At 60.5% G+C, this 21,269-nt stretch overlaps 2 protein-coding genes across 2 annotated transcripts; one reads left to right on the plus strand and one right to left on the minus strand.

The window, feature by feature from the left end:
* The first annotated feature begins 5,814 nt into the window (after positions 1-5,814).
* MUC4 (mucin 4, cell surface associated) lies at positions 5,815-19,631 on the plus strand. The gene is made up of 30 exons (XM_055723854.1): positions 5,815-5,965; positions 6,449-6,748; positions 6,893-7,162; positions 7,883-8,290; positions 8,640-8,779; positions 8,986-9,150; positions 9,232-9,387; positions 9,560-9,690; positions 9,921-10,009; positions 10,357-10,533; positions 10,635-10,778; positions 10,889-11,008; positions 11,222-11,424; positions 12,154-12,232; positions 12,501-12,671; positions 12,867-12,968; positions 13,176-13,412; positions 13,726-13,860; positions 13,965-14,143; positions 14,261-14,420; positions 14,509-14,607; positions 15,204-15,386; positions 15,478-15,551; positions 15,894-15,958; positions 16,239-16,438; positions 16,647-16,815; positions 16,902-17,075; positions 17,925-17,962; positions 18,051-18,148; positions 18,373-19,631. Exons 1-30 carry the CDS (start codon positions 5,815-5,817, stop codon positions 18,427-18,429), a joined length of 4,674 nt encoding a protein of 1,557 aa, XP_055579829.1. The 3' UTR covers positions 18,430-19,631.
* A 10-nt stretch (positions 19,632-19,641) lies between these two features.
* LOC129737094 (mucin-4-like) lies at positions 19,642-21,047 on the minus strand. Its single transcript, XM_055724122.1, has 4 exons — positions 20,907-21,047; positions 20,570-20,689; positions 20,348-20,392; positions 19,642-20,205 (listed from the first exon to the last, which is right to left on the minus strand). The coding sequence occupies exons 1-4, from the start codon at positions 21,034-21,036 to the stop codon at positions 20,189-20,191; spliced, it is 312 nt and encodes a 103-aa protein (XP_055580097.1). The 5' UTR covers positions 21,037-21,047; the 3' UTR covers positions 19,642-20,188.
* Positions 21,048-21,269: the final 222 nt, after the last annotated feature.

The following is a 21,269-nucleotide window of genomic DNA, read 5'->3' on the forward strand; positions in this document are numbered from 1 at the left end:
TGCCAGCAGCCAGGACTGTCACCGGCGGGACCTGCCCAGGGATGGTGCCCAGGTGCAGGATGCCCAGGAGGGGGATGCCTGTGTGCTCTGGTGCCCAGCAGGCGCCGGGGATCCCCAGAGAGCTGTATGACACCGACACCTCTAGACATCCCTAGACACCCCCGGTGATGGCTCCCAGGCCATTTTGGGGTGCAAAGGTCTCTCCATCCAGGTCTGCTGGAGTTAGTCACGTGCTGTCCTACCCCAGGCCCAAAGCTTGAAGGCTGGGGACAGTTTTGCCCCCTCCTGAGCGTTCAGCGCTTGCTGGTGGCGGCGCCCCCGTGGCAGGGCCCCCCCTTGCCCCGCGGGACTGGGCTCCTGGCCACTGCCTGACTCATGCCTGGGCAGGGAGCGGCGGGACCTGCCTCGCGCCCCCACCCACGCGAGGGGCGTTGTGCAACCAGATGCCACCGCGCAGCCGGAGCCAGGTGCTGGGGGGGTGGCTGGCCCCCGTGGGGTCCCAGGCCAGGTAGTGGTGCTAACCCCCCTGCAAGCGGGTGTCGGAACCCCTTAGCTGGGTTCCCTGAGGTGCCGCCTTGCAGCATCAGGAAGGGCTTTCTGTGCAGGTTGAGGAGGACCTCAGTGCCCAAACCCACCAGGTCCGCGGGCATTGGTGGCACCTTGTCCCGAGGATGCCATCTGCTCCAGAGTTGGTGGCTTCAGAGGAGAGACCCTGCCAGGCGTGTTGAGTCACCCGGCAGGAGGGGCTGCCTCAGCATGGCCGTGAGTTCTTCCCCATGGCTGGTGGTACTGGGCCACATCACCTGTGTGCCCTATGCACCCATGTCTGCTCCTCTCTGGTCCCCTGGCCCTCCTTGAGCCTGGGGTGGGGGAGGTTTGTTGGTGCTGCTGTGGGCACAGCCATGCATAGGTGCTTTGGACTCTCTGTGCCTCAGTTTCCCCGTCTAAAGTGCAGCTACCGTGGCATGACAGCCAGGTGGGATGGCCGTCAGTGAAGCGAGGAGAAAAAAACCCCACAATTTCCTGGCCTTAAAGGATTCCAGAGCTGGGCTGGGTCCCATGAAGAAGCAAACGTGTGTTTCCTGCAGTGGCCTCAGCTGGGTCCCTTTGCACGGCCGGGTGCACCTGGCCTCTGTCCCTGGTGGAAGGTGACCTGCAACCCAGCACAATGCCTGGCCCTGCTGCCCAGGTAGGAGCAACACCTCCCACCCCAGCCAGGCTTGCGTGGGTGTTGCTGAGATGGCACAGATAACCCCGCACGCAGGGCCGTGGGCAGTGCCGGGGGGGCTGGGGCAGGGTTCACATGTGGGACCCCGAGGCGGCGGTGGGAAGCTGTTCCTTCCTTCTTCCTCCTTGGCGGCCAGCCAACGGCTGCCAGGGGTTATTGGCCGTGTGGCCAAGCATGGCAGGGACCCGGCAGCAAATGGGGGGTGGGTGAGGGGTGCAGGGTCCAGGACTGACCCACCCCTCCCAAAAGAACTGGGGACCCCTGTCCCCGCTTGCCACCCCAGAGCCTTTGGGCCATGTGACTTTGTAGCCCATCAGGTGCTCCCTGAGGGCTGGAGACCCCAACCTTTGGGGTGTCAACCATAAGGTCACCCTGGGAAAGGGCCTTAAAACCTCCCGTGGCAAAGTGGGTGTCCCCCAGCATCAGCGCGTCACCAGGACTAGGATGCCCCCACCTCTGTGGCAGGCTGTGAGACACGGAGCCGCCAGTGCCCCAGGCAGGGCACGTGGTGTCCAGGTCCCCCCCACCTGGGGGTGTGCTCACCCACGGAGCCACCCTGTGGCGTAGCTCCCCTGGGACAGGGAAAGCTGCAGCCATCCCTGTCGCTGAGGAAGCACCATGGGGTGCCGAGGCCAGTGCCTGCTCTGGAGCTGGATGCTGTGGGGGCTCTGGGTGCTGCCAGGTAAGTGTCAGGGTCACCTGCACTGCTGCTGGGCTGACCAGGTGGCTGATACCATCTGGGTGACAGGCTGTGAACAGTCCTCCGGCTGCTTGAAGGCTACAAATTCAAGCCCAGGTACCTAGCCAGGGGTTGCCCTGTCTGCCCGCTGGTGCCACAGCCTCCGCATGGTCCCTTGACTGCAGCAGGGGAAGATGGGGGTGGGGTGTTGTGTGTCAAATCGGGGCTCTTGCCCGTGGGGAAGGTGCCAGTCTTGCTCTTGGCATTGGTCCAGCTGTGGGTGCTGGGGTGGGGGGTACCAGCCCCAAGGGCTGGGGGCACCTTCCTCCTGCAGCAGGAAGGAAGGATGGGAGTGATGGGGACCCTGGGCTGGTTGTTTTTCCTTATTGTGCCCTCACCTACCTGCTCCGCTGCCAGCACAAGCTGGGGAGACAGAGGAGCAGCCCCTTGCCCTTGTGCCAGCCCCAGCAGAGCTGGGCAGCATCTCCACTGCAGCCGACAGCACCAGTGCTCAGCTGCCTCCGGAGCTGGGCATGTGTCAGGCATTCCCCACCGCTGCAGCCGCCCGGCCAGAGCACCCCTCTCCCACCCGCAGGACCACCCCCGCCGTGGGCAGCTACGGCTCAGGTAAGGCTGGCAGGCAGCTGGCTGCGGGCAGGTTCCTGCCAGCTGGGGCCGTGGCGGGGCTGATCCAGCCGTGGCTGCCTTGTCTCGCCCCACAGGCAGCCTGGTGCCGCAGGTGACTGCGAGGGCGCTGGTCCCAGCTAGGACCAGTGGGGAGCAGGGGCAGCCTCCCAGCACGGCAGCTTTCCCTGGGGATCTGGCAATGCGAGGCAGCCCCCAGGCAGGGGTAAGGGCTGGGGTCTCCTCTCCAGGCACTGCCAGCCACCCCACCAGTGTCTCTCTGGCTCCCACCACCACCTGGCACAGGCAGCTTCCATCCCTCATGCCAACAGAGCATGTGGTGGGTGTTGCCACGTTGACCCCAGCTCCAGCTGTCCCTGCTGTAATGGGGACAAGCAAACCACCATCAACCAGCAGCACCGCTCCCAAGCAGGCTGTGGAAGTGTCCAGAGAGTCTCTGGAGAGCAACCCTGGAGAGCCAGTCCTGGGAACAACTGTCCCCGTGCAAGAGGGGACTGTGGTCACGTCATCCACAGGTGCTGCCGATGCACTGAGAGGAGCCCCCCCAGCACCAGGTAGAGATCTGTCCCTGCCAGTGGCACATGTTCCAGCTTCTCAACCAGCCCCAGGAACAAAAGCATCTTCCTCAGTCCCTGGCAAACTGGATGATACCAGTAAGTTGGTGCAGCTGGGCAATGCTGTCACTGCAGAGGGGATGCTGAGGACAGCATGGACCACAGTGTCATTGCACATCACAGGGACATCACCCCCCAGCATCAGCAAGAGCTCTGCTGAGTCTCACGCAACCGCTGTGCTCCTGTCCCAGGAGGTCACGCTAGGGCTGGACAAGGCCACCTCACCTCCAGCCACAGCAGCCAGCATCCCTCGGGACACAGGCAGCCCCGTGAAGCCAGCAGCAGCCTTAGCCAGCCCTGCCTCTGGCCTCCCCAGGGGTCCCCCCAGCACAGCCACAGAGGGAGCCAGGATGGCAGCCCCACCGTCTGCAGAACCCCCAAGCACATCCTCGGCAAAGGTCACCTTTTCTTCTGCCACCACTGACATCGGCAAGGCTACAGAGCCAGGGCCACGTGCCTTATCCAATGCTGGCCACAATGCCTCGCAGGACTCCCCTGTGTCCCCCCCTCAGCTACCTCCAGCCCTTTCACCCTGGCTGCCTGGTGGTGCTGTGCTGGGCACAGGAGACATGCTTACTCACAGCCCCAGCACGGGCCCTGGCACTGCTGGAGATGGGCTGCCTGGAGCCAATGCTGCTGCTCACCCCCAGGCCACTGCACTAGCTCTGGGCACACCGGCTATGGTGATGGATGTCACTGCTGCAGAGCACCCCTCCGCTGCATCACTGCCAGCTCTGGGAAGTTCTGATGCTGAGCTGGTGTCCGTCAAGAGTGAGGCCAGCACCAGAGCCACAGCAGGCACCACTTTCCTGGAGACCAAGGCCGCCCCAGTGGGGTTCAGCATGAGGCTGTCCCCCTTCACAACTCCCAACAGTCCTGGTGGTCCCTCTCTGGGGCCCTTTCCACACTCCATGGGGTCTCTGCTCCCCCAGGCCCCCTCAGCAGGTCTTGGGGCCACCACGGCAAAGACAGCTGCAGACAGATCCCTTCCAGCCATACCCAGCACGGCCACAAACTGGTCCCTCACGGCTGCTGGTGGAGCAAAGCCAGACAGGACCCCTCAAGCCACTGCTGTACTCACATCTCCCCTTGGTGCATATGGCATCATGACTGGGCCAGCTGCCCATCCATCTTCCCTCGTTAGCAGCACTCCAGTTAGCAAAGCAGGGATGGGAACAGCATCACTGGCCGATGGCGATGCCACCGCAAGGCTGAGGGACACTGGAGCCACCCTGACTGTGCGTTATGCATCTCACAGCCTCAGCCAGCCTGGTCCCACTGCAAGCTCAGCACACTTGGGAACTGCTGCCACCCCTGGACCTGCACCAGCCCCACCGCTCCAGGCTGGGCCCCAACGTGGGGCAGCTCTGGGGGCAGAGACGTGGTCACCCAGCACTGTACCAGGCACGGGCACAGCTCTACCAGGAATCCCAGGGGTACCCAGAGCAGCCAGCATCCCCATGGTATCCCAAGCAGGCATTCCCGCTCTTCTGAAAGGCAGTGCTGCTGCAGGGTTGGCTCCAGGACCGTCCTCATCCAGCATCCCCCAAGAGATGGCAGCTGGCATGTCCCCAACCACTCTACTGCCAGCAATCGGTGCTTCAAGTGACCCCCACCAGGATGGCAGCACCATGGGGCGAGTGGTAGGGACAACATCCCTGGAGGTGGGCACAGAGGAGAGCCCAGGTGCCAGTGCAGCAGGGCCAGTTTCCAGCCACGTAATCGTCACTGCTGGGCCATCACCAGAGCCACCTGCCCAAGGGACGGATGCTCCAGAAACCAGGCCCACAGCGGATCTGCCTCTCCTGGCTCCCAGGGGTGGTCGCTCAGCCCCACCAGCCGTGGCTAAGCCCAGCCCAGCACAGGCCATGGCAAGCCACCTCCTCAGCACCACCACTGGCAAGACACCCCAGCCTGTGACACTGCTTCTCCCTAAAAACACAGCCATGGACAAAGGTGGGGGCAAGTCCCAGCCAGCAGAAGATGGCAGAGTCACACGGACAGCTCCAGGCTCAACCCTGGTTGAAAACGCGAGGTTGGGTGCCACAACAGGTATGCCTGACAGTAGTGACACCACCCTTGGGACAGCCCCACCAGTGCCACCCACCACCACAGCCAGCATCACTGCTCAGCAAAGCGGGACAGCCCCACCAGTGCCACCCACCACCACAGCCAGCATCACTGCTCAGCAAAGCGCAGCTGCATTGGACCACAGCTATCATACTGCTAAGCCCACCACAGACCTGGACATGGACCTGGACATGGATATGGCTTCTCCCACCACAGAGAATGGGCCTGCAGAGCTGCTCCTGGGGTTGCCCACTCCTATGGCTGGAGCGGCTGAGCCAAGCACCAGTGATGCCACCCCATCGGCACGCTCTGCCCTAGGCAGCAAAAGACCTACAGCAGTGGCTGTCATGCATATGGTGTCACCCACAGCTCCAGAGCTGGTTGTGACACCTTACCTTGGCCTCGCTCACAGCACTGCTGAGCCAGATGTCAGTATTTCCTCTCCTGTCCCTGGGAACACCCATTTGGTGGTGGTGGCACCTTCTGTCACCCCCAGCATCACCATCAATGGTCCAGCAGTGGGAGCAGGTGACGCCAGTCTCAGCAGTGCCTCTGCTCCACGCAGCCCCCGTGCCGCCATGAGGCCATACCCTGAGGCCACTGATAGCACCCGCGACCCCGGCTTGAGGGCTGTCAGCCTGGTTGCTGAGGATGAGACCACGGCTGCAGTCTCCTCGCTGGCTGTTGGCCATGCACACGTGTGGGAGACTACAACTGTGTCCCCATCAGGTGCCGGGAGTACCACTGCAGCCAGGCAGACCCCTCCCAAGCCAGCAACAAGCATCACTTCTCCCACAGCCATCAGCAACCATGCCATGGGACAGCCTGTGAGCACGTCACCTCCTGGCTTCCGAACATCTCTAGGGGCACCTGCCTGGGGGAAGAAAACAGCCACCACTGCTGGGAGCACCATGGCCACCACTGCAGGAAGCGTCACAGGCACCACTGCAGGCAGCACCACGGCCATCACTGCTGGCAACGCCATGGCCACCACTGCAAGGAACACCACAGCCACCGCTGCAGGGAGCACCACAGGCACCACTGCAGGCAGCACCACAGCCATCACTGCCAGCACCACAGCCACCGCTGCAGGGAACACCACAGCCACCGCTGCAGGCAGCACCATGACCACTGCTGCAGGGAGCACCACAGGCACTGCTGCAGGCAGCATCACAGCTGCTACACCAGGCAGCACCATAGCCACCACTGCAGGCAGCACTGCAGGGAACACCACAGGCACCACTGCAAGCAGCACCACAGGCACCACTGCAAGGAGCACCACAGGCACTACTGCAGGCAGCACCATGGCCATCACTGCAGCGAACAGGACAAGCACCACTGCAGGCAGGACCACAGGCATCACTGCAGGGAGCACCGCAGCCACCGTGGCAGGCAGCACCACAGGCACCACTACAGGCAGTATCACAGTCACTGCTGCAAGGAGATCCACGGCCACCACTGCAGGAAGCACCACAGCCACCACTGCAGGAAGCACCACAGCCACCGCTGCAGGTAGCACCATGGCCATCACTGCAGGGACCACCACAGCCACTGCTGCAGAGAACACCACAAGCACCACCACAGGCAGCACCACAGATGCTGCTGCAAGGAGCTCCATGGCCACCGCTGCAAGGAGCACCACAGCCACCGCTGCAGCCAGCACCACGGCCATCACTGCAAGCAGCACCACAGCCTCCACTGCAGGCAGCACCATGGCCATCACTGCAGAGAACACCACAAGCACCACTGCAGGCAGCACCACAGCTACTGCTGCAAGGAGCACCACGGCCACCACTGCAGGGACCACCACAGCCACCACTGCAGGCAGGACCACCACAGCCACCGCTGCAGGCAGCCCCACAGGCATCGCTGCAGGGAGCACCACAGCCACCGTGGCAGGCAGCACCACAGGCACCACTACAGGCAGTATCACAGCCACTGCTGCAAGGAGATCCACAGCCACTGCTGCAAGGAGATCCACAGCCACCGCTGCAAGGAGCACCACAGCCACCGCTGCAGGTAGCACCACAGCCACCGCTGCAGGTAGCACCACAGCCACCGCTGCAGGTAGCACCACAGCCACCGCTGCAGGTAGCACCACAGCCACCGCTGCAGGTAGCACCACAGCCACCGCTGCAGGTAGCACCACAGCCACCGCTGCAGGTAGCACCACAGCCACCGCTGCAGGTAGCACCATGGCCATCACTGCAGGGACCACCACAGCCACTGCTGCAGAGAACACCACAAGCACCACCACAGGCAGCACCACAGATGCTGCTGCAAGGAGCTCCATGGCCGCTGCTGCAAGGAGCTCCATGGCCACCGCTGCAAGGAGCACCACAGCCACCGCTGCAGCCAGCACCACGGCCATCACTGCAAGCAGCACCACAGCCTCCACTGCAGGCAGCACCATGGCCATCACTGCAGAGAACACCACAGCTACTGCTGCAAGGAGCACCACGGCCACCACTGCAGGGACCACCACAGCCACCACTGCAGGCAGGACCACCACAGCCACCGCTGCAGGCAGCCCCACAGGCATCGCTGCAGGGAGCACCGCAGCCACCGTGGCAGGCAGCACCACAGGCACCACTACAGGCAGTATCACAGCCACTGTTGCAAGGAGATCCACCGCCACCACTGCAGGGAGCACCATGGTCACCACTGCAGGGAGCACCACAGCCACTGCTGCAAGCAGCACCATGGCCATCACTGCAGGCAGCACCACGGCCACCGCTGCAAGGAGCACCACAGGCACCGCTGCAGGGACCACCACAGGCACCACTGCAGGCAGCACTGCAGCCATTGCTTTTGGCAGCACTGTGGTTGTTGCACCTACAACCCCAGTGAGCCCAGCCAAGGAGGTAGAAGTTCTTCCAGCCCCAGGCACCACATCACTGGTCACACCACCAGCCACCACCAGCCCTGTTACCACCCCAGTTTCTGCCTTTGGCTCTCAGAGGGGATCAGCCACAGCACCAAGCACACCTGCCCACACCACCACCAGCCACAAAAATCCTGCCCCTGAGCCCCAACCCACCCACGGGCTTATCAGTAAGTAGATTTTATTCTTTCCAAGCAAAGAGCAGGAGGGGGTTGTCAGCCAGCCAAGCACTGTGATGGCTGAGGGTGTAGCCCAGCCTGGGGAGACTCATCTACATTGCACATCAGGCTGCCAGATTCATGGGGAAAGGTGAAACTGGACATCTGAGAGCATCCTATTCCAAGTTAAAAACTGGTTAAAAAATGGGTTGCAGTCTGTCAGAGCGCTGGTCTGGTTGGGGGCGTGGGGTGCAGGCACAGCATCCTGGCAGCAAACAGGTGAGTTTACCCTGGCTGCAGGAAGGATGGAGTAGACATTAATGTTTTTTTCACTTTTTGATTTATGTCCTGCCTGTGTCAGTACCAGCAGCCTCACTCTACCCCTTCGGCATGGAGGGAAGGGACCAAGAATGCGTCCAGAGAACGGTGGATTTTAACTCCCCCCTGTTCAAGCCAGAGATTGGGTTCCCCTTCGGAAAGTCGCTGCACGATGCTCTCTATGTGAGTTCCCCCCTTGCTGAACATGTGAGGAATGTGCAGCCTCTTTGGTAGAAAAAATCCCATGAAATGGAGCAGAAACCAAATTTCACCTGAATGTTTTGGGTTTTTTCCTATTTAAAATGGCTGATTTCTGCTTCCCCGTGGAGGCTAAAAGCTATCCCAGGAGCTGCCTAGGATGTCAGCAAACAATGAATTATTTTGGTTAGTTTACAGATAACGGACTGATCATTTTCCCACCCACTGACAACTACGTCCCCTCCAACCCCAACCCACCTCCCCAGGGCTTCAGCGGCCAGGAGAGTTTGCCGATGGTGGCTGCCTTTTGGGATGACGCAGATTTCTCTCAGGGTGTCGGCACCACCTGGTACCAGGTCAGGGTCACCAAAGATGTTCTCCTGGGAAAGCCCAGCTCCCAGTTCACCCATTTCACCCTCTGTCTTGCCAACTGGTAGGAGTACTCCACCCTCAGCTCTACTAAAGATCCCCTTGTCCATGACGTGGAAGCAAAGATTGAGAAATATCTGAAAACCTCCTACGCAGCAAAATGGACCTTGAAAGTGACATGGGAGAAAGCTCCAGTGTACCCGTCCCAGCAGGATGACTCTCAGGTGAGCAGTGGGGGACCCAGGTGATAGAGGGGACTGCCACCAGTGACAGCTGGGGCAGGGCTGGGCTGCTTGTCTCCCACAACTTGTTTTGGGTCTCACCACTTCAGTCTGCACTGTGGGGAGAGCTGGGGAGGCTTTGGGGGTGCTAAGGGGGTGTCCTGGATTTCTCCAGACAAGTACCTACCAGGCAGTCCTCACCACCGATGGGAACCGTTCCTTCGCCCTGCTGCTCTACCAGGATGGCGGGATGCGGTGGGACTATAGCAAGCTGGCTGCAGGCAACGTGCTGATCGGCTTCTCCAGGTGCTGTGCATGTGTGGCTGCATTTTGGGACAGCAGCAATTTCTCCCAGCACTATGTTGGGAGCATCAGAGACATTATCCTCAGGAGAGCCCAGGTCCCACCCACAGAGCATCCCTGTCCTGTTTAAACTGCCTCTCCTGCAAACCGCAGCAGTTCCCACCCCAGCTGCTCTACGGGGAGTGGAGGAGGGTTGTGTTGGGAGGGTGACCCCAAAACTTCTCTCCACACAGTGGTGATGGCTATGCCCAAAATAACGAGCTGACTCAAAAGCCACCAGCTGTCAAGTACCGACCCGACCAGTACAGCAGCGCTGGCACCGGTACGGCACTGGGGGACCCCTTGGGGTGGGTGGGGATGGAGGGAGTGGCGTGCTGTCTGCTGGCATCCCTCGCACACATCCCTGCAGGGTGATGGGCCAGCAAAGCCACTGGGCAAGGGCTGGCCGCCAAGAGCAGAGCACAGGTGTCCCATGTCCTGCTGTGGCTTGCCACAGCCACGCTGGCTCTAGAGGGAGCCTGGACACCTCGTGTGAGGTCAACGGCTGCCGACGATTGTCCCCACGGGATCCGCGCCCCGCCCCCCCCCTCACACACACACACCCCCCCCCGGCCCCAGCGCAAGACGAGACCCCGGCCAAGCTGTGCTGTTCTCTGGTTGCTCCCCTAGACGTGCGTGGGCTGTGGATATACAGGCTGGACAGTCGCTCCCAGGTGAACTACAGGCTGCGGTGCCTGGCGTGGCTGGAAGCGGAGCCAGCGCCAGGCGCCTGGAACAGCCAGCTGCCGCCGTGCCCCTGCGCCCAGCCCCAGGCAGAGCTGGACCCCCGCTACCGCCAGAGCAGAGGTGCCAAACGCCGCCCCCCCGGGGCCAGCCGTGGGGTGGGGGGATGGCAGGGTGTCCCCTCCTGCTCTGGGGGTGGCCATGACCCCCCCGCACCATTTCAGGCCCAGTGGACGGCTCCATGAAGATGCTGCGCACTGCATCCCCCAGCCCGGCTGGAGCCGGGGTGCGGTGCCTGTATCAAGACGGGAGCTTGCTTGAAGGCTGGCAGGAGAGAGCATGGAGCCTCCCCATCCACCCCACTGCTGGTAAGTGGGCACCAGAGCTCCCTCGCCCTAAAACACCCCGAGCACTGAGCGCTGTGCAGGCGCAGCAGGGACCCCAACACCCCCCAGCACCTGTGCACCTTCCTCTGCAGACAGGGAGCTGGAGGCATTCGACTGGTGCTGCCGGCGCGTGGGGAAGCCCCAGTTCTGCACCAGGTTTGCTGAGAAGAGACCACGGGTTGGCTGCGAGGGATATGTGCCACCAACTCCTGGTGAGTCCCCATGGCTCTGTCTCCTCTGTGCCAGGGTACTGGGTGGATGGCACGGCTGTATGCCGACCCTATGCATTAGCCACGGACGCACAGCATCCCAGTGGGGACTGCTGAGCCCAGTGCAGCACTGGGGGCTGCTCTCCTTTGTGCAATGACACCAGCATTTGCTCTTCTCCCTCCCACCAACACGCTTCCATCTCCTTTGGACCCCAGCTGTTGCCTTCGGGGACCCCCACATCACCACCCTGGATGGACTCACCTACACCTTCAACGGGCTCGGGGACTTTGTCCTGCTGCTGGCCAGTGATGCCCTGACCAGCTTCATGCTGCACGGGCGCACGGCCCAGACCGGCGCGGCCCAGGCCACCAACTTTGTGGCCTTTGCTGCCAAGTACATCTCTGCCACCACCACAACAGTGAGTAGGAATGACCTGGGTATCAGTTTGAGCTTCTAATGGGAGAGACCCATCTGGCAGGTTGGGCATCATCTCTACATCACCTACAAGTGGCTGGGACTTGAGGAGCATCTCCCTTCCTCTTCCTGCCACTTCCCATGACCCTAGCAAAGTGTTAGTAGTGGTGGGTTGGACTAAGACAAACGGAACACACCTCTAACACCTTTAGCAAGCTGGCCAGCAAGGGCCTGGAGCTCTGCAGGAACATGGTCTGCTCTACCGTTGTTGCCCCACACCCTTTGCCCTAACCACTGCTCTCCTCTGGACACATTAGCACAAGCACGTACATTTCCTTGCTTTGCAGAATTGCTCCCCACACCCGTTTCAGTAAGCAAAGTCTCCTGGCGTCAGCAGAAGCAGCTGTTGAGCAGCATGAAGAGGGGGCTCAGGGGCTGGAGCCCACCAGCACAGCTCTCCATGCTGCCATGGTCAGCCAAGCAGCGGCGGTGGCCTGTGCATGCCCCATGCCAGCAGTGATGGGGGACACCTTGCTGTCCTCTTCTGTGCGGCCATCAAAGCTGCTGTATTGTGTATTGCTGGGGTGAAGAGCACACCAACACAGCCCCTGGGGCTGAGCCTCTCTAGCAGGGCTGGAGGATGACAGGGTTTAGCTTGAGCGTCCCCAGCATGTGGGGACAGCAGGAAGGGACGAGCAGAGAGGCTGACTGGGACATTCACCATAATTTTCAGGTTGAGTGGACCTTGGGGAGCCAGGGTGACATCCAAGTCCTCCTGAATGATGAAACCATCCAGTTTTCCTATTCCCAAGGTGAGCAGGAGGTACAGCTAAATGTTAAACGTATCTGGGGTGACAATGTTAAATGTATTTGCAGGGAGGGGTGTCCCCACCCCATGGGGACCGGCCCTGCCCAGCACAAGGGCAGCCATTCTGAGCTCCATCAAACATCTCCCACCTGCACCCTGCCTCTGATGCAGCTGAGGTGGACGTGGAGTGCTCCCTTCCCCAAATTCAGGGGCATCATTTTAGATCCCAGCCTTGCGTGGACCCTCCTTCTTGTGCTTTCCTTCTCCTGCAGACATGAGTGCCGAGGTATACTACAGCCCTGGTGTCCTGCTGGTCAACACCTCCTCCATCACAGCCATCTTCGATGGGGCCATTGCCGTCTCCATCTCAGCCAACTCCGGGATCCTCAGCGTGGTCTGCAGCCTGCCCGATCGGTACCGCAACAGCACTAAGGGCCTCCTAGGTGAGGATTTCTGGCACCGCTGCCGAGCTGGGGTGAAAAGTCTCCTTCCCACCCTAAAGCAGGCTGGAAAATGCTGGGGGAATGTGCTTGTGAGGGTAGGGACAAACCCTGGGTCTAAACTAAACACCAGCCAGCACCAGAGAGGAGGTCAACCCCAGCGTGGGGGACTCCAATCCTCTGGTGATGCTTTACCAGGTGTGTGGGACCACGACCCTGTAGATGACTTCCAGATGCCGAATGGTACAAGCATCCCTGTGAACAGCAGTGAGGAGGAGATCTACAGCTATGGGATGACCTGTAAGTCCAGGCTCAGGATCCACTTTGACAATCCCCCTATTCCTGCACCTTCCGGCCATGCTTTTGCTGGAGACATTTAGAGACTTGCCTGAGCAAAAGTCATGCCAGGGAAGCCCTTTGGTCTCCTCACTGCTCTGTGGAAATGAGCCCTAAAATATAAGAAACCTTAAAAACCCAAGGCCGTACCCATGGTGTGCTCTCTTGCAGGGGCTGCTGGAGAGCACAGCTTGTTTGCTCAGCCTATGGACTCACCAGTACTGAACTTCACACCCATCTTCTTGTCTTGGCTGCGGCAGGAGAATGAAAGCCAGTACCAGCTGGCAGCCTCTCAGTGCCACAGCAGCAAGGAGTGCATCTACGATTCCCTGAGCACAGGGGACATGGCCCTGGGCCTGGCCACCCAGAGCCTCGCAGCCGACTTTCAGCAGAAGAAGACAGTACTCAGTGAGTGGAGCAGATCCCCATGTTCAAGAGGGCATGGCTTGGGAAACCAGTTAGTGCCCTGCTCCCTCCCTGGGCTCTCTTGCTCCGTGTGAGCAGGAGAGAAGTCACCAAGGCCTTGGAGCTGCATTACCCAACTGGCTAGTATCCAAGCCTGGGAGATGTCATCATGCTGTGCAACATGAGGTCCTTGCCAGTGCGTGGCCATGGCAGCACGTGCCTGGTGTCCTATCCTCACCAGGAGGGACTCAGAGCTTAGGGGTGCCAAGGCCATGTAGCAAACAACCAGCTGTGTGCTGGGCTGCTCTCTCCTCAGGTGCCTTCCCTCCTGTCATCACTGGTGACCCATCGCTCACTGCCTTCAGGACAGAAAGGGTCAGGAGGCAGTACCGTGCCATGGGGGTGGGTGCACACTTTGTCCCCCACCTCTCGCCAGAGCTCAACATATCGGGTAAGGAAGGAGAGATGGGACAGCTGGGATGGGATGGGTGGGTACCAGCCACCCAGCCCCTTTCCTCTGCCACCTCCTCTAACTCCCACCTCTCCCCCTGGCAGAGAGCGGGACCCTGACTTGGGAGCCCCGTGGGATGGCCCCACTCACCATCAACCTGGAGGCTGTCGGATCCAACAACCTCTCTGCCCTCCTCCAGCTTCGCTTCACCCTTTGCAACTGCAGTAGGAGCCAGGAGTGTGACTACAGCAACACCGTCACCCTCGGGGGGTCCTCCCTGCAGGTAGTGTGCCAGAAAGCTCCTCCGGTGCCACAGTGTCTGTCCCCATGCCAGCTGTCTTCTCTGCCCACCCATCCTGCTCATGTCCCCTAAGCCAGTGTCACCATCCCCTTCCCACAGCTGGCAGCCTGCAGGTGCGAGGGCGGCTACTCAGGTCCCTTCTGTCAGGATCCTCCAGACCCCTGTGCCCAGGGATGCTTCCCCGGCGTGGGCTGTGACTCACACGCTGGCTGTGGCCCCTGCCCTGCTGGCCTGACCGGTGACGGGCGGCACTGCTCAGGTGACAAGGGCTCACCATGGCCACTGGGAACCCGGGGTGCCTGCAGGATTGCCTCAGCTCCCGGTGCCATGCTGCATTGCCTCAGCAGATATCGATGAGTGTGCGCAGGGGACAGCGTGCCTGGGGAATGCCACCTGCACCAACACGGTGGGCAGCTATGCCTGCTCCTGCCCAGATGGTGAGGAGGGTGAGTACGGCACTCTGGCAGGCATGGTCCTCATCCCCATCACCCCCCAGCCCTCAGTGCAAGAGGGCTCCTGTTGGACCCAAACTGGCCGGAGAGAAGCGGGAGCTGGCTGAGCTCTGTGCCCAAGCCCTTGCTGTCCTTACCAGAGGGGACCAGAGTCCAGCTGCCCCTCATGCTCCCAGGCTACAAATCTCACTAATCCACTGGGGAGGGAAATTTCTCCTGTGCAATTTTTCTTTTCGAGAAAAAAAAAAATCTCATCCCGTCAAAATTCCAATGCATATATGGAGGTTGGGGGAGGCTAAAATCTAATCCTGTTTTCAGACGGCTGTGGCAGTGTTGGGGTGATGGGTTTTGTTCCTGTTCTAATGCAGCAGGCTGGGATTTCATAAGGGCAAAAGGCTCCAGCTGGGAGGAGGGGATGCAGGGCTTTTCCTTGAGGCTGTGAATTCATACTAAAGTCTTAACACATTAAAAAGAATACAAAACTTGGATTAAAGTCATTACAGAGAGGCTGGGGGTGGATCAGTGTGCTGGGGTTCTTCCCCTGCAGCCAGGCTTGTCCCTCCACCTGACTTGAGCTTCCCATCCTGCAGGCGAGGGGCCAGGCTGTGGCTCAACCTGTGGCTCCCGCTCCTGCCCCAAGGGCTACTGCAACAACGGGGGGCGCTGCCATCTGCACCCCATCTCCTGCACCCCCACCTGCACCTGCCCCCCAGCTTTCACCGACCAGCGCTGCCTCGTGGCAGGAGGGGATTTTCAGCCGCTGCCCAGCACAGGTAGGTGCCTTGTGCCCAGTGGGGGCTGAACCCCAACCCTGCTTGCCCCAACCCTGGGATGCCAGAGCCGTGGCTGCGGCTTCCCCTGCAGATCTCCCTCGGAGAAGTGTTCAGCTGCTGGTCAGGACACTGCGAAATGCCACTGTCGGGGAAGTCAACAGCACCGTAAGTCACCAGGGATGGCCTCGGGGAGGGGGATGCACTGGCACTTCAGGAAGCATGGCAGCTTGGGGTGCCTGTGCCTGTGCCTCCATGTGCTCCCCTCCTGTGGGATCCTCAGGGATCCCCAGTGGATCCGCAGGGCTGGAGGGAGGCAGTGCCAGCCACATGATGCCAGCTGTGGCCGTGGCCGTGTGCCAGGTCCCTGGCTCATGAGCAAAAGGCCAGAGCAGCCCTTGGAGCTCCACTGCGGTGCCTGTGGTGCCCTTCAGCCTCTCCCCGTGCTGGTGCAGTCCTGCCCTCCCCTAATGCCAACCTGCTCCCCCCTCCCCCCCCCTCCCCCGACAGGTCTCAGCCATCCTGGGCTCCCTCGAAGTAAAGGCTTTCCAGAGCAACACCAACGTCACCCAGACGTGAGTCAATTGTGGAGCAGCCCTGTGCCCAGCCCAGGGAGCCAGTGGGGCAGGGTTAGGCATGGAGCCACAGGGTTTTTGGGACACAGAGGGCATTTTCCTCCACCCCAGAGTCTGTTTTTCCAGCCCTGATGCTGATAAACCCTTGGAGACATAAGCCTCATGGCACCTTCTGCCTCATCCTTTCTTTACCACCCTCCAAATGGGGAAATGGAGGCATGGGGAGGCTTGGCCACGCTGTGATGCAGGCTCTGCCAGCAGCCCGGTCTTTTCCCTGCAGGACAGACAGCGATGGCTTCACCTTCGTGGTAGTGTCCGAGTTTGCCTATGACAGCCACAGCACCATCATCCAGTTCCTGAACGAGGAGCTGCCGGGGGCCATCACCGCTGCCTTCAACAGCCGGCGGAGGCGACGGGAGGTGGGCGCACACCTCCTCTTCCAGCGCCTGCACCAGGACAACATCACCGACCTAGTGAAGCGTGAGTTTCTCCCAGCACCAAGCTGGAGAGCCTCGAGGAGTACTCCACTGTCCCCATCATCTGTGTGCCCTGGGGTTTGGGTAGTGCCCGTGGGGGGAAGCGGGTGAGCAGCAGTCCGCATGCCGGGCATGGATCCATCTCAGGGAGACCTAGGAAAGCATCAAGGGGATGCTACCTCATGGCTGAACCCATGCCTTCCCTCCCCAAGTGACAGTGGCTGAGCTGAGGTACTATTTTCCCTGCGGTCTGTACGGCTACAAGGGCTACCAGCTCCACTACACAGGGACCATCGGCTTCATCTGCATCTCCCCTTGCAAGACCGGCTACTGCCAGCACGGCGGCCAGTGCCAGCACTTGCCTGAGGGTCCCACTTGCAGGTAGCAGCAGTGCTGGGGGTGGATGAGGCCACCCAGCATGGCCGCTTCTTCCCACAGCATCACCATTCCTCCCTCCCCATTCACAGCTGCTTCCCCTTCTCCATCTTCTCCCCCGCTGGTGCCCGGTGCGAGCGGCTGGCCATCAGCCTCGCTGCCTTCCTCGGCATCTTGCTGGGAGCCCTGGCTCTGCTCTGCCTCCTGCTCACCACCGCTTGCCTGGCCTTGTGCCTCTGCCGCAGGCGCCGCCGCCAGCACCGGGGGTGAGCCATGGGCTGGACCTGCACAGGGGTGGGTGCTGTGGGTGCGGCTGGGAAGAAGGTTAGATGTCAGGAAGAAAAACTAGTGGAAAATCCATCTCTGGAAGACCCACGACTGGTGGGACCCACCTGGCCTGGGCAGGGGGAGCCTGCCCTGGGGAAGGGTCTGGGCTGGATGATCTTTTAGCATCTTCCAGCCCCTTTCCCAGTCACCTGCTGCTCAGGGCTGCAATGTCAGTGGGTTGAACATTAATTTCCCTTTTTCCCTCATGTCAGGGAGTATTTGCATTTCTTCATCATCCCACCCAGCACTCAGTTGCAGATGGGCTTTCTATTTAATTATAATTTGAATACCACCCAAATTATTTCCGCTGCAATTCACATTGGTCTGGAGCAAGGAAAAGGTGGTTGCAGGACTGGACCTTGCCTTCCAGCAGAGCAGGGGCATAGCAGATGGCTGACGAGGTGCAAGGCTGGGGTGGAAGCACCAGCATCTCCTTCCCTCCTCCCCAGCCCTTGGTCCCGGCATGGCATCCATGCTCAGGGGAATCTCAGTGCCCCAAGCCCCTCTGCACCGGTCAGAGCTGTCCCCTGCCCCTGCTGCTGGCTCTCTGACAGCCCTGGTGCCAGAGCTCTCTGGGGAGCGCCGCTGTTCCTTTGCACTTGTGGCAAGACAAGAAATTGTGTGTGCCAAGAACTGGGGCTCTTCCTCCTCTCATTGTCCCATCCTGCCCCCACACTCAGTCACTGCTCCCCTCTACCATCCGACCCAGGCACCAGGACAGGACCAAACAGGGGCTTTCCCATCCCCACCCCAACATGTTGTCCCCTTTTTGCTTCCCCCCCCCCCAGGGCCAAGGAGACCTTCTGGAGGACACAGCCCTTGTCCTGTGAGTACATCCCTGCAATCCCCCACCACCACCCTGGCTCTGCTTCACCCCAGTCTTCTTCAGGCTCTGCTCATCTTCCCCATTCCAGCTCTGATGATGGCAGGAGAGCGAGCAGAGCCCACGCTCCCCCACTCCCTGGAAAGGTGTTGGGAACCACAGCTCCAGGCCATTGACCCTTCTGTCCAGGTCTGCCCAGGGGTTGTACCTGCGAGGGGCGAGGGTGGGGGGCTGTAGGCTGGGAACTGATGTCCTGATCCTGTGCCTCAAAGACGCTCAGGAGCTGTGCCTCCTCCTGGAGCATCACGGATGCTTTGGCTGCCGTTAGGGTCTGCACCACTGTCTGAGCTTGTTGCAAAGAGCAGAGCCCATGCAGCCCTGACAGCACGGCATGGCCTGTCCCTCCTTTACAGATAAGGATCCAGAGACCCCACATCAGGCCCCCGAGCCAGCCCCCGCTGCAGCCCTAGCCTGCCACCAGCCCTGCCCCACCGCCTCTGGGCTCAGGAGGACCCAGTGCTGCTGCTGGCCCTGCCACTCTCAGGCTCTCCGGCAATGGCACCCGCATGGAGGCAGGGGACAGGCAGCTGTCTATTGCAGTTGTGGGAGGATCCACTCTGGAGGAGGTGCTCTTTTTTGAATGAAGAATGTAGGTTTATGTTCAGTGGCCAAAGCCAGAAGATTTCACCTTCCCCTGAAGAGACAACCGAGCTAGTCCCCGAGCATGTCTGCTTTGGGGTATGCTCTAGTGCAACGTAACTGGACCCAGAACAGCCACGGATAGCAGAGTCAGGTCGGGCAATGAGCCATTATAACCCATTAGGTGTTGCAGCACTCTCCAAACTAGCCAGCTGCAACAAGGTCTTTTACCATCACACCACAGCATACTCTTCATGCCAGTCCCTCTGCTGCCTTCTCCTAGTCTCTCCTCACCCAGGGCACGCTTCTTCCTCCTCTCTCTTCCTTGACTGCTCTCTCTTCGTTGGCTCTCAACCACTTAACAGAACAGCCACAGCTGCACCTTATCCTCATCAGCCAACCCACCGCCCCTGAAGCCAGCCCACAGCTGTATATTATTGATGTTCATTAACCCAGCTTCATTCCTCTACAATTAGGAATAAAATAGAATATACCAAAAATGATGGCATGCTGCTAAGTTGCCTGCACCTCATGGTGCCTGTGTGCCAGCCCTGCTTCCCCATCACCAAGCTCTCAAGTCCCTGCTTTCTGCTGGTCCTGTCCACAGGACCAAAGAGAAGATGGATGTAGCTTTTTTTGTTGCTTCATCTCCTCCTTCCCCTTGCAAAGCTGTTCTCCTGTTCTCCCCAGGCACTGCTCACAGTGGCTCAGATCATGCAGGTCAGGCTGTGACCCCCCCCAAAGCCCACAGCCCTTCACCCAAGCAGGATGTTTCAGATCCCAGCAGACCCCAGGTCCAGCCCCGCTGCCCTAGAGCCTGGCTTAGCTGCAGGCGGTACGCTCACAGCACCAGCACCAACTCCAAGGGCAGAGGCATCCTGCAATCCAAGCCTGCCCTCACCACCACCTCCCACCCCAGTTTAGCAGAGGACAGGGCTGCTGCAGGATCAGCAATGCTCAGACCCCTTGGAGGCTTTATTGAACAGACAAGATTTGACAATGATTATTATTTTTTTTTTTTAAGAAAGGCAGGTGCTCTCTTACACACAAAAAAATTATTTTTCTTCCAACGTTTTTGATCATGGGATTGTGTTTTGCCCTCACACCCCCAGCAGAGGTGTCAAGCTGACTGGCTTGATCCAGAGAGTTGCCCCTTCTCCTGGGCACAGGGCCTGGGAACCACCTGGGGAGGGATGGCTGGGAGTCAGAAGTCAGGGACAAGATAGGACCAGCTCATGGAGGGAGCCTGCTGCACCACAGGGCTTGGCCATAGTCAACCAATGCGAAGTGCAAAACTCCTTTTCCCAAGTGCCAGGGGTCTAACCTCACCCCACAGCATGGGAGGCACAGTGGGATGTAGGGGGGGACAGGGGGTGGTGTATGCAGTGGGGGCACCTGCCCACCTCCCTGCCAGCAAGGAGGTGCTCATGGGCACCCTCTCAGCTGCAGCTGAGCTCAGCTGAGCCGCCCTGCATGGTGGGCAGGAGTGATGGGTTCTGGGGGAAGCAGGGGGACACAAGATGAGCAGGAGCAAAGGACTCAGATGATCAGCCATGGCCCAGACCTTGCTGCAGGTGTGTAATGCTCCAGTTACTCGTGCTCTCCGTCTGCAAAGAAGAAATGAGAATTGCTCAGCCACCTTCTCCCTGGGGGCCTGGGGTGAGCTGGAAGCCCCAGGGAAATTTCCACATGGGGGGACAGGGACCGAGGGAAGTGGCCAGTGGGGAGGAGACCCTCAATCCTGCTCACCTCTCTGCTCCTCCGAGTCACTCTCTGTCTCCTCCGAGGAACCTGCTGAGGGTTGCAAGAAAGCCCTGCATCAGCTTACATGTGCACGTGAGCACCCCAAACCCCATCCCTCATCTGCCTGGGGCTCTTGCTGCCTTAACTATGGGGTGGCTGGGACATTCCCCTCCCCAGTCCTGGGCATCAAGACGGCATCACCCTGGCACACATGGGCTGCAGACCCACCCGTGTCAGGTGACTGGTATCCATCACAGCCAATCTTCGGTCTCTTCTCGGTGTAGCGGGCGCAGAGGTGGGCACTGCCCGCCTGATTACAGCACCAGTCATACAACTTCAGCTCCTGGTCTGGAGGCAAAAAGGAGAGTACGGGGATGACGGGGAGAGGAGAGGGGGACAGGCTGGCCCCGAGAAGGCAGGGTGCTCGCCTTGACTTTTGGCAAGTTCACGCTCCCTCCAAGGGCAGCAGCGTATCAGGAAGCAGGCTGGCACAGAGATTAACATGCTTTACAGGCTGCAGCAATGCCAGCCTCAGCCAGGGGATGCCAGGGCTGGCCGCGCTTACCACGGTATGGCGATGCCTGCCTGGAGGACCTCCAGTACCTCTCCTGCCGCCCCTCGATCAGCTGGCTCTGGCTGTCGTACAGGCAGCGGACGCCGGCGCCGTGCTGGTTGGGGAAGGCGGAGTGCAGCATGGACACCCGGGCAGCCCACCAGCCTGCAACGGGGCGGCGGTGAGCCTCGGCACAGCTCTGCCCAGCCAGCATCCCTGCGCCAGGGCGGCCAGCACGGCCGGCACTGCCTCCTTGTTATCCATTGTTCCCACCGCATCACCCGCCGTGCTATGGGGGTTTGGAGGGACTGATGGAGACCACCCAGGTGGTCCCCTAGCGTGAGCCCCTGGTGCTGGGGAGGGTCCATCCCCACT

This window comes from Falco cherrug, chromosome 11, assembly GCF_023634085.1.
Source record: "Falco cherrug isolate bFalChe1 chromosome 11, bFalChe1.pri, whole genome shotgun sequence".
Classification (NCBI taxonomy): domain Eukaryota; kingdom Metazoa; phylum Chordata; class Aves; order Falconiformes; family Falconidae; genus Falco; species Falco cherrug.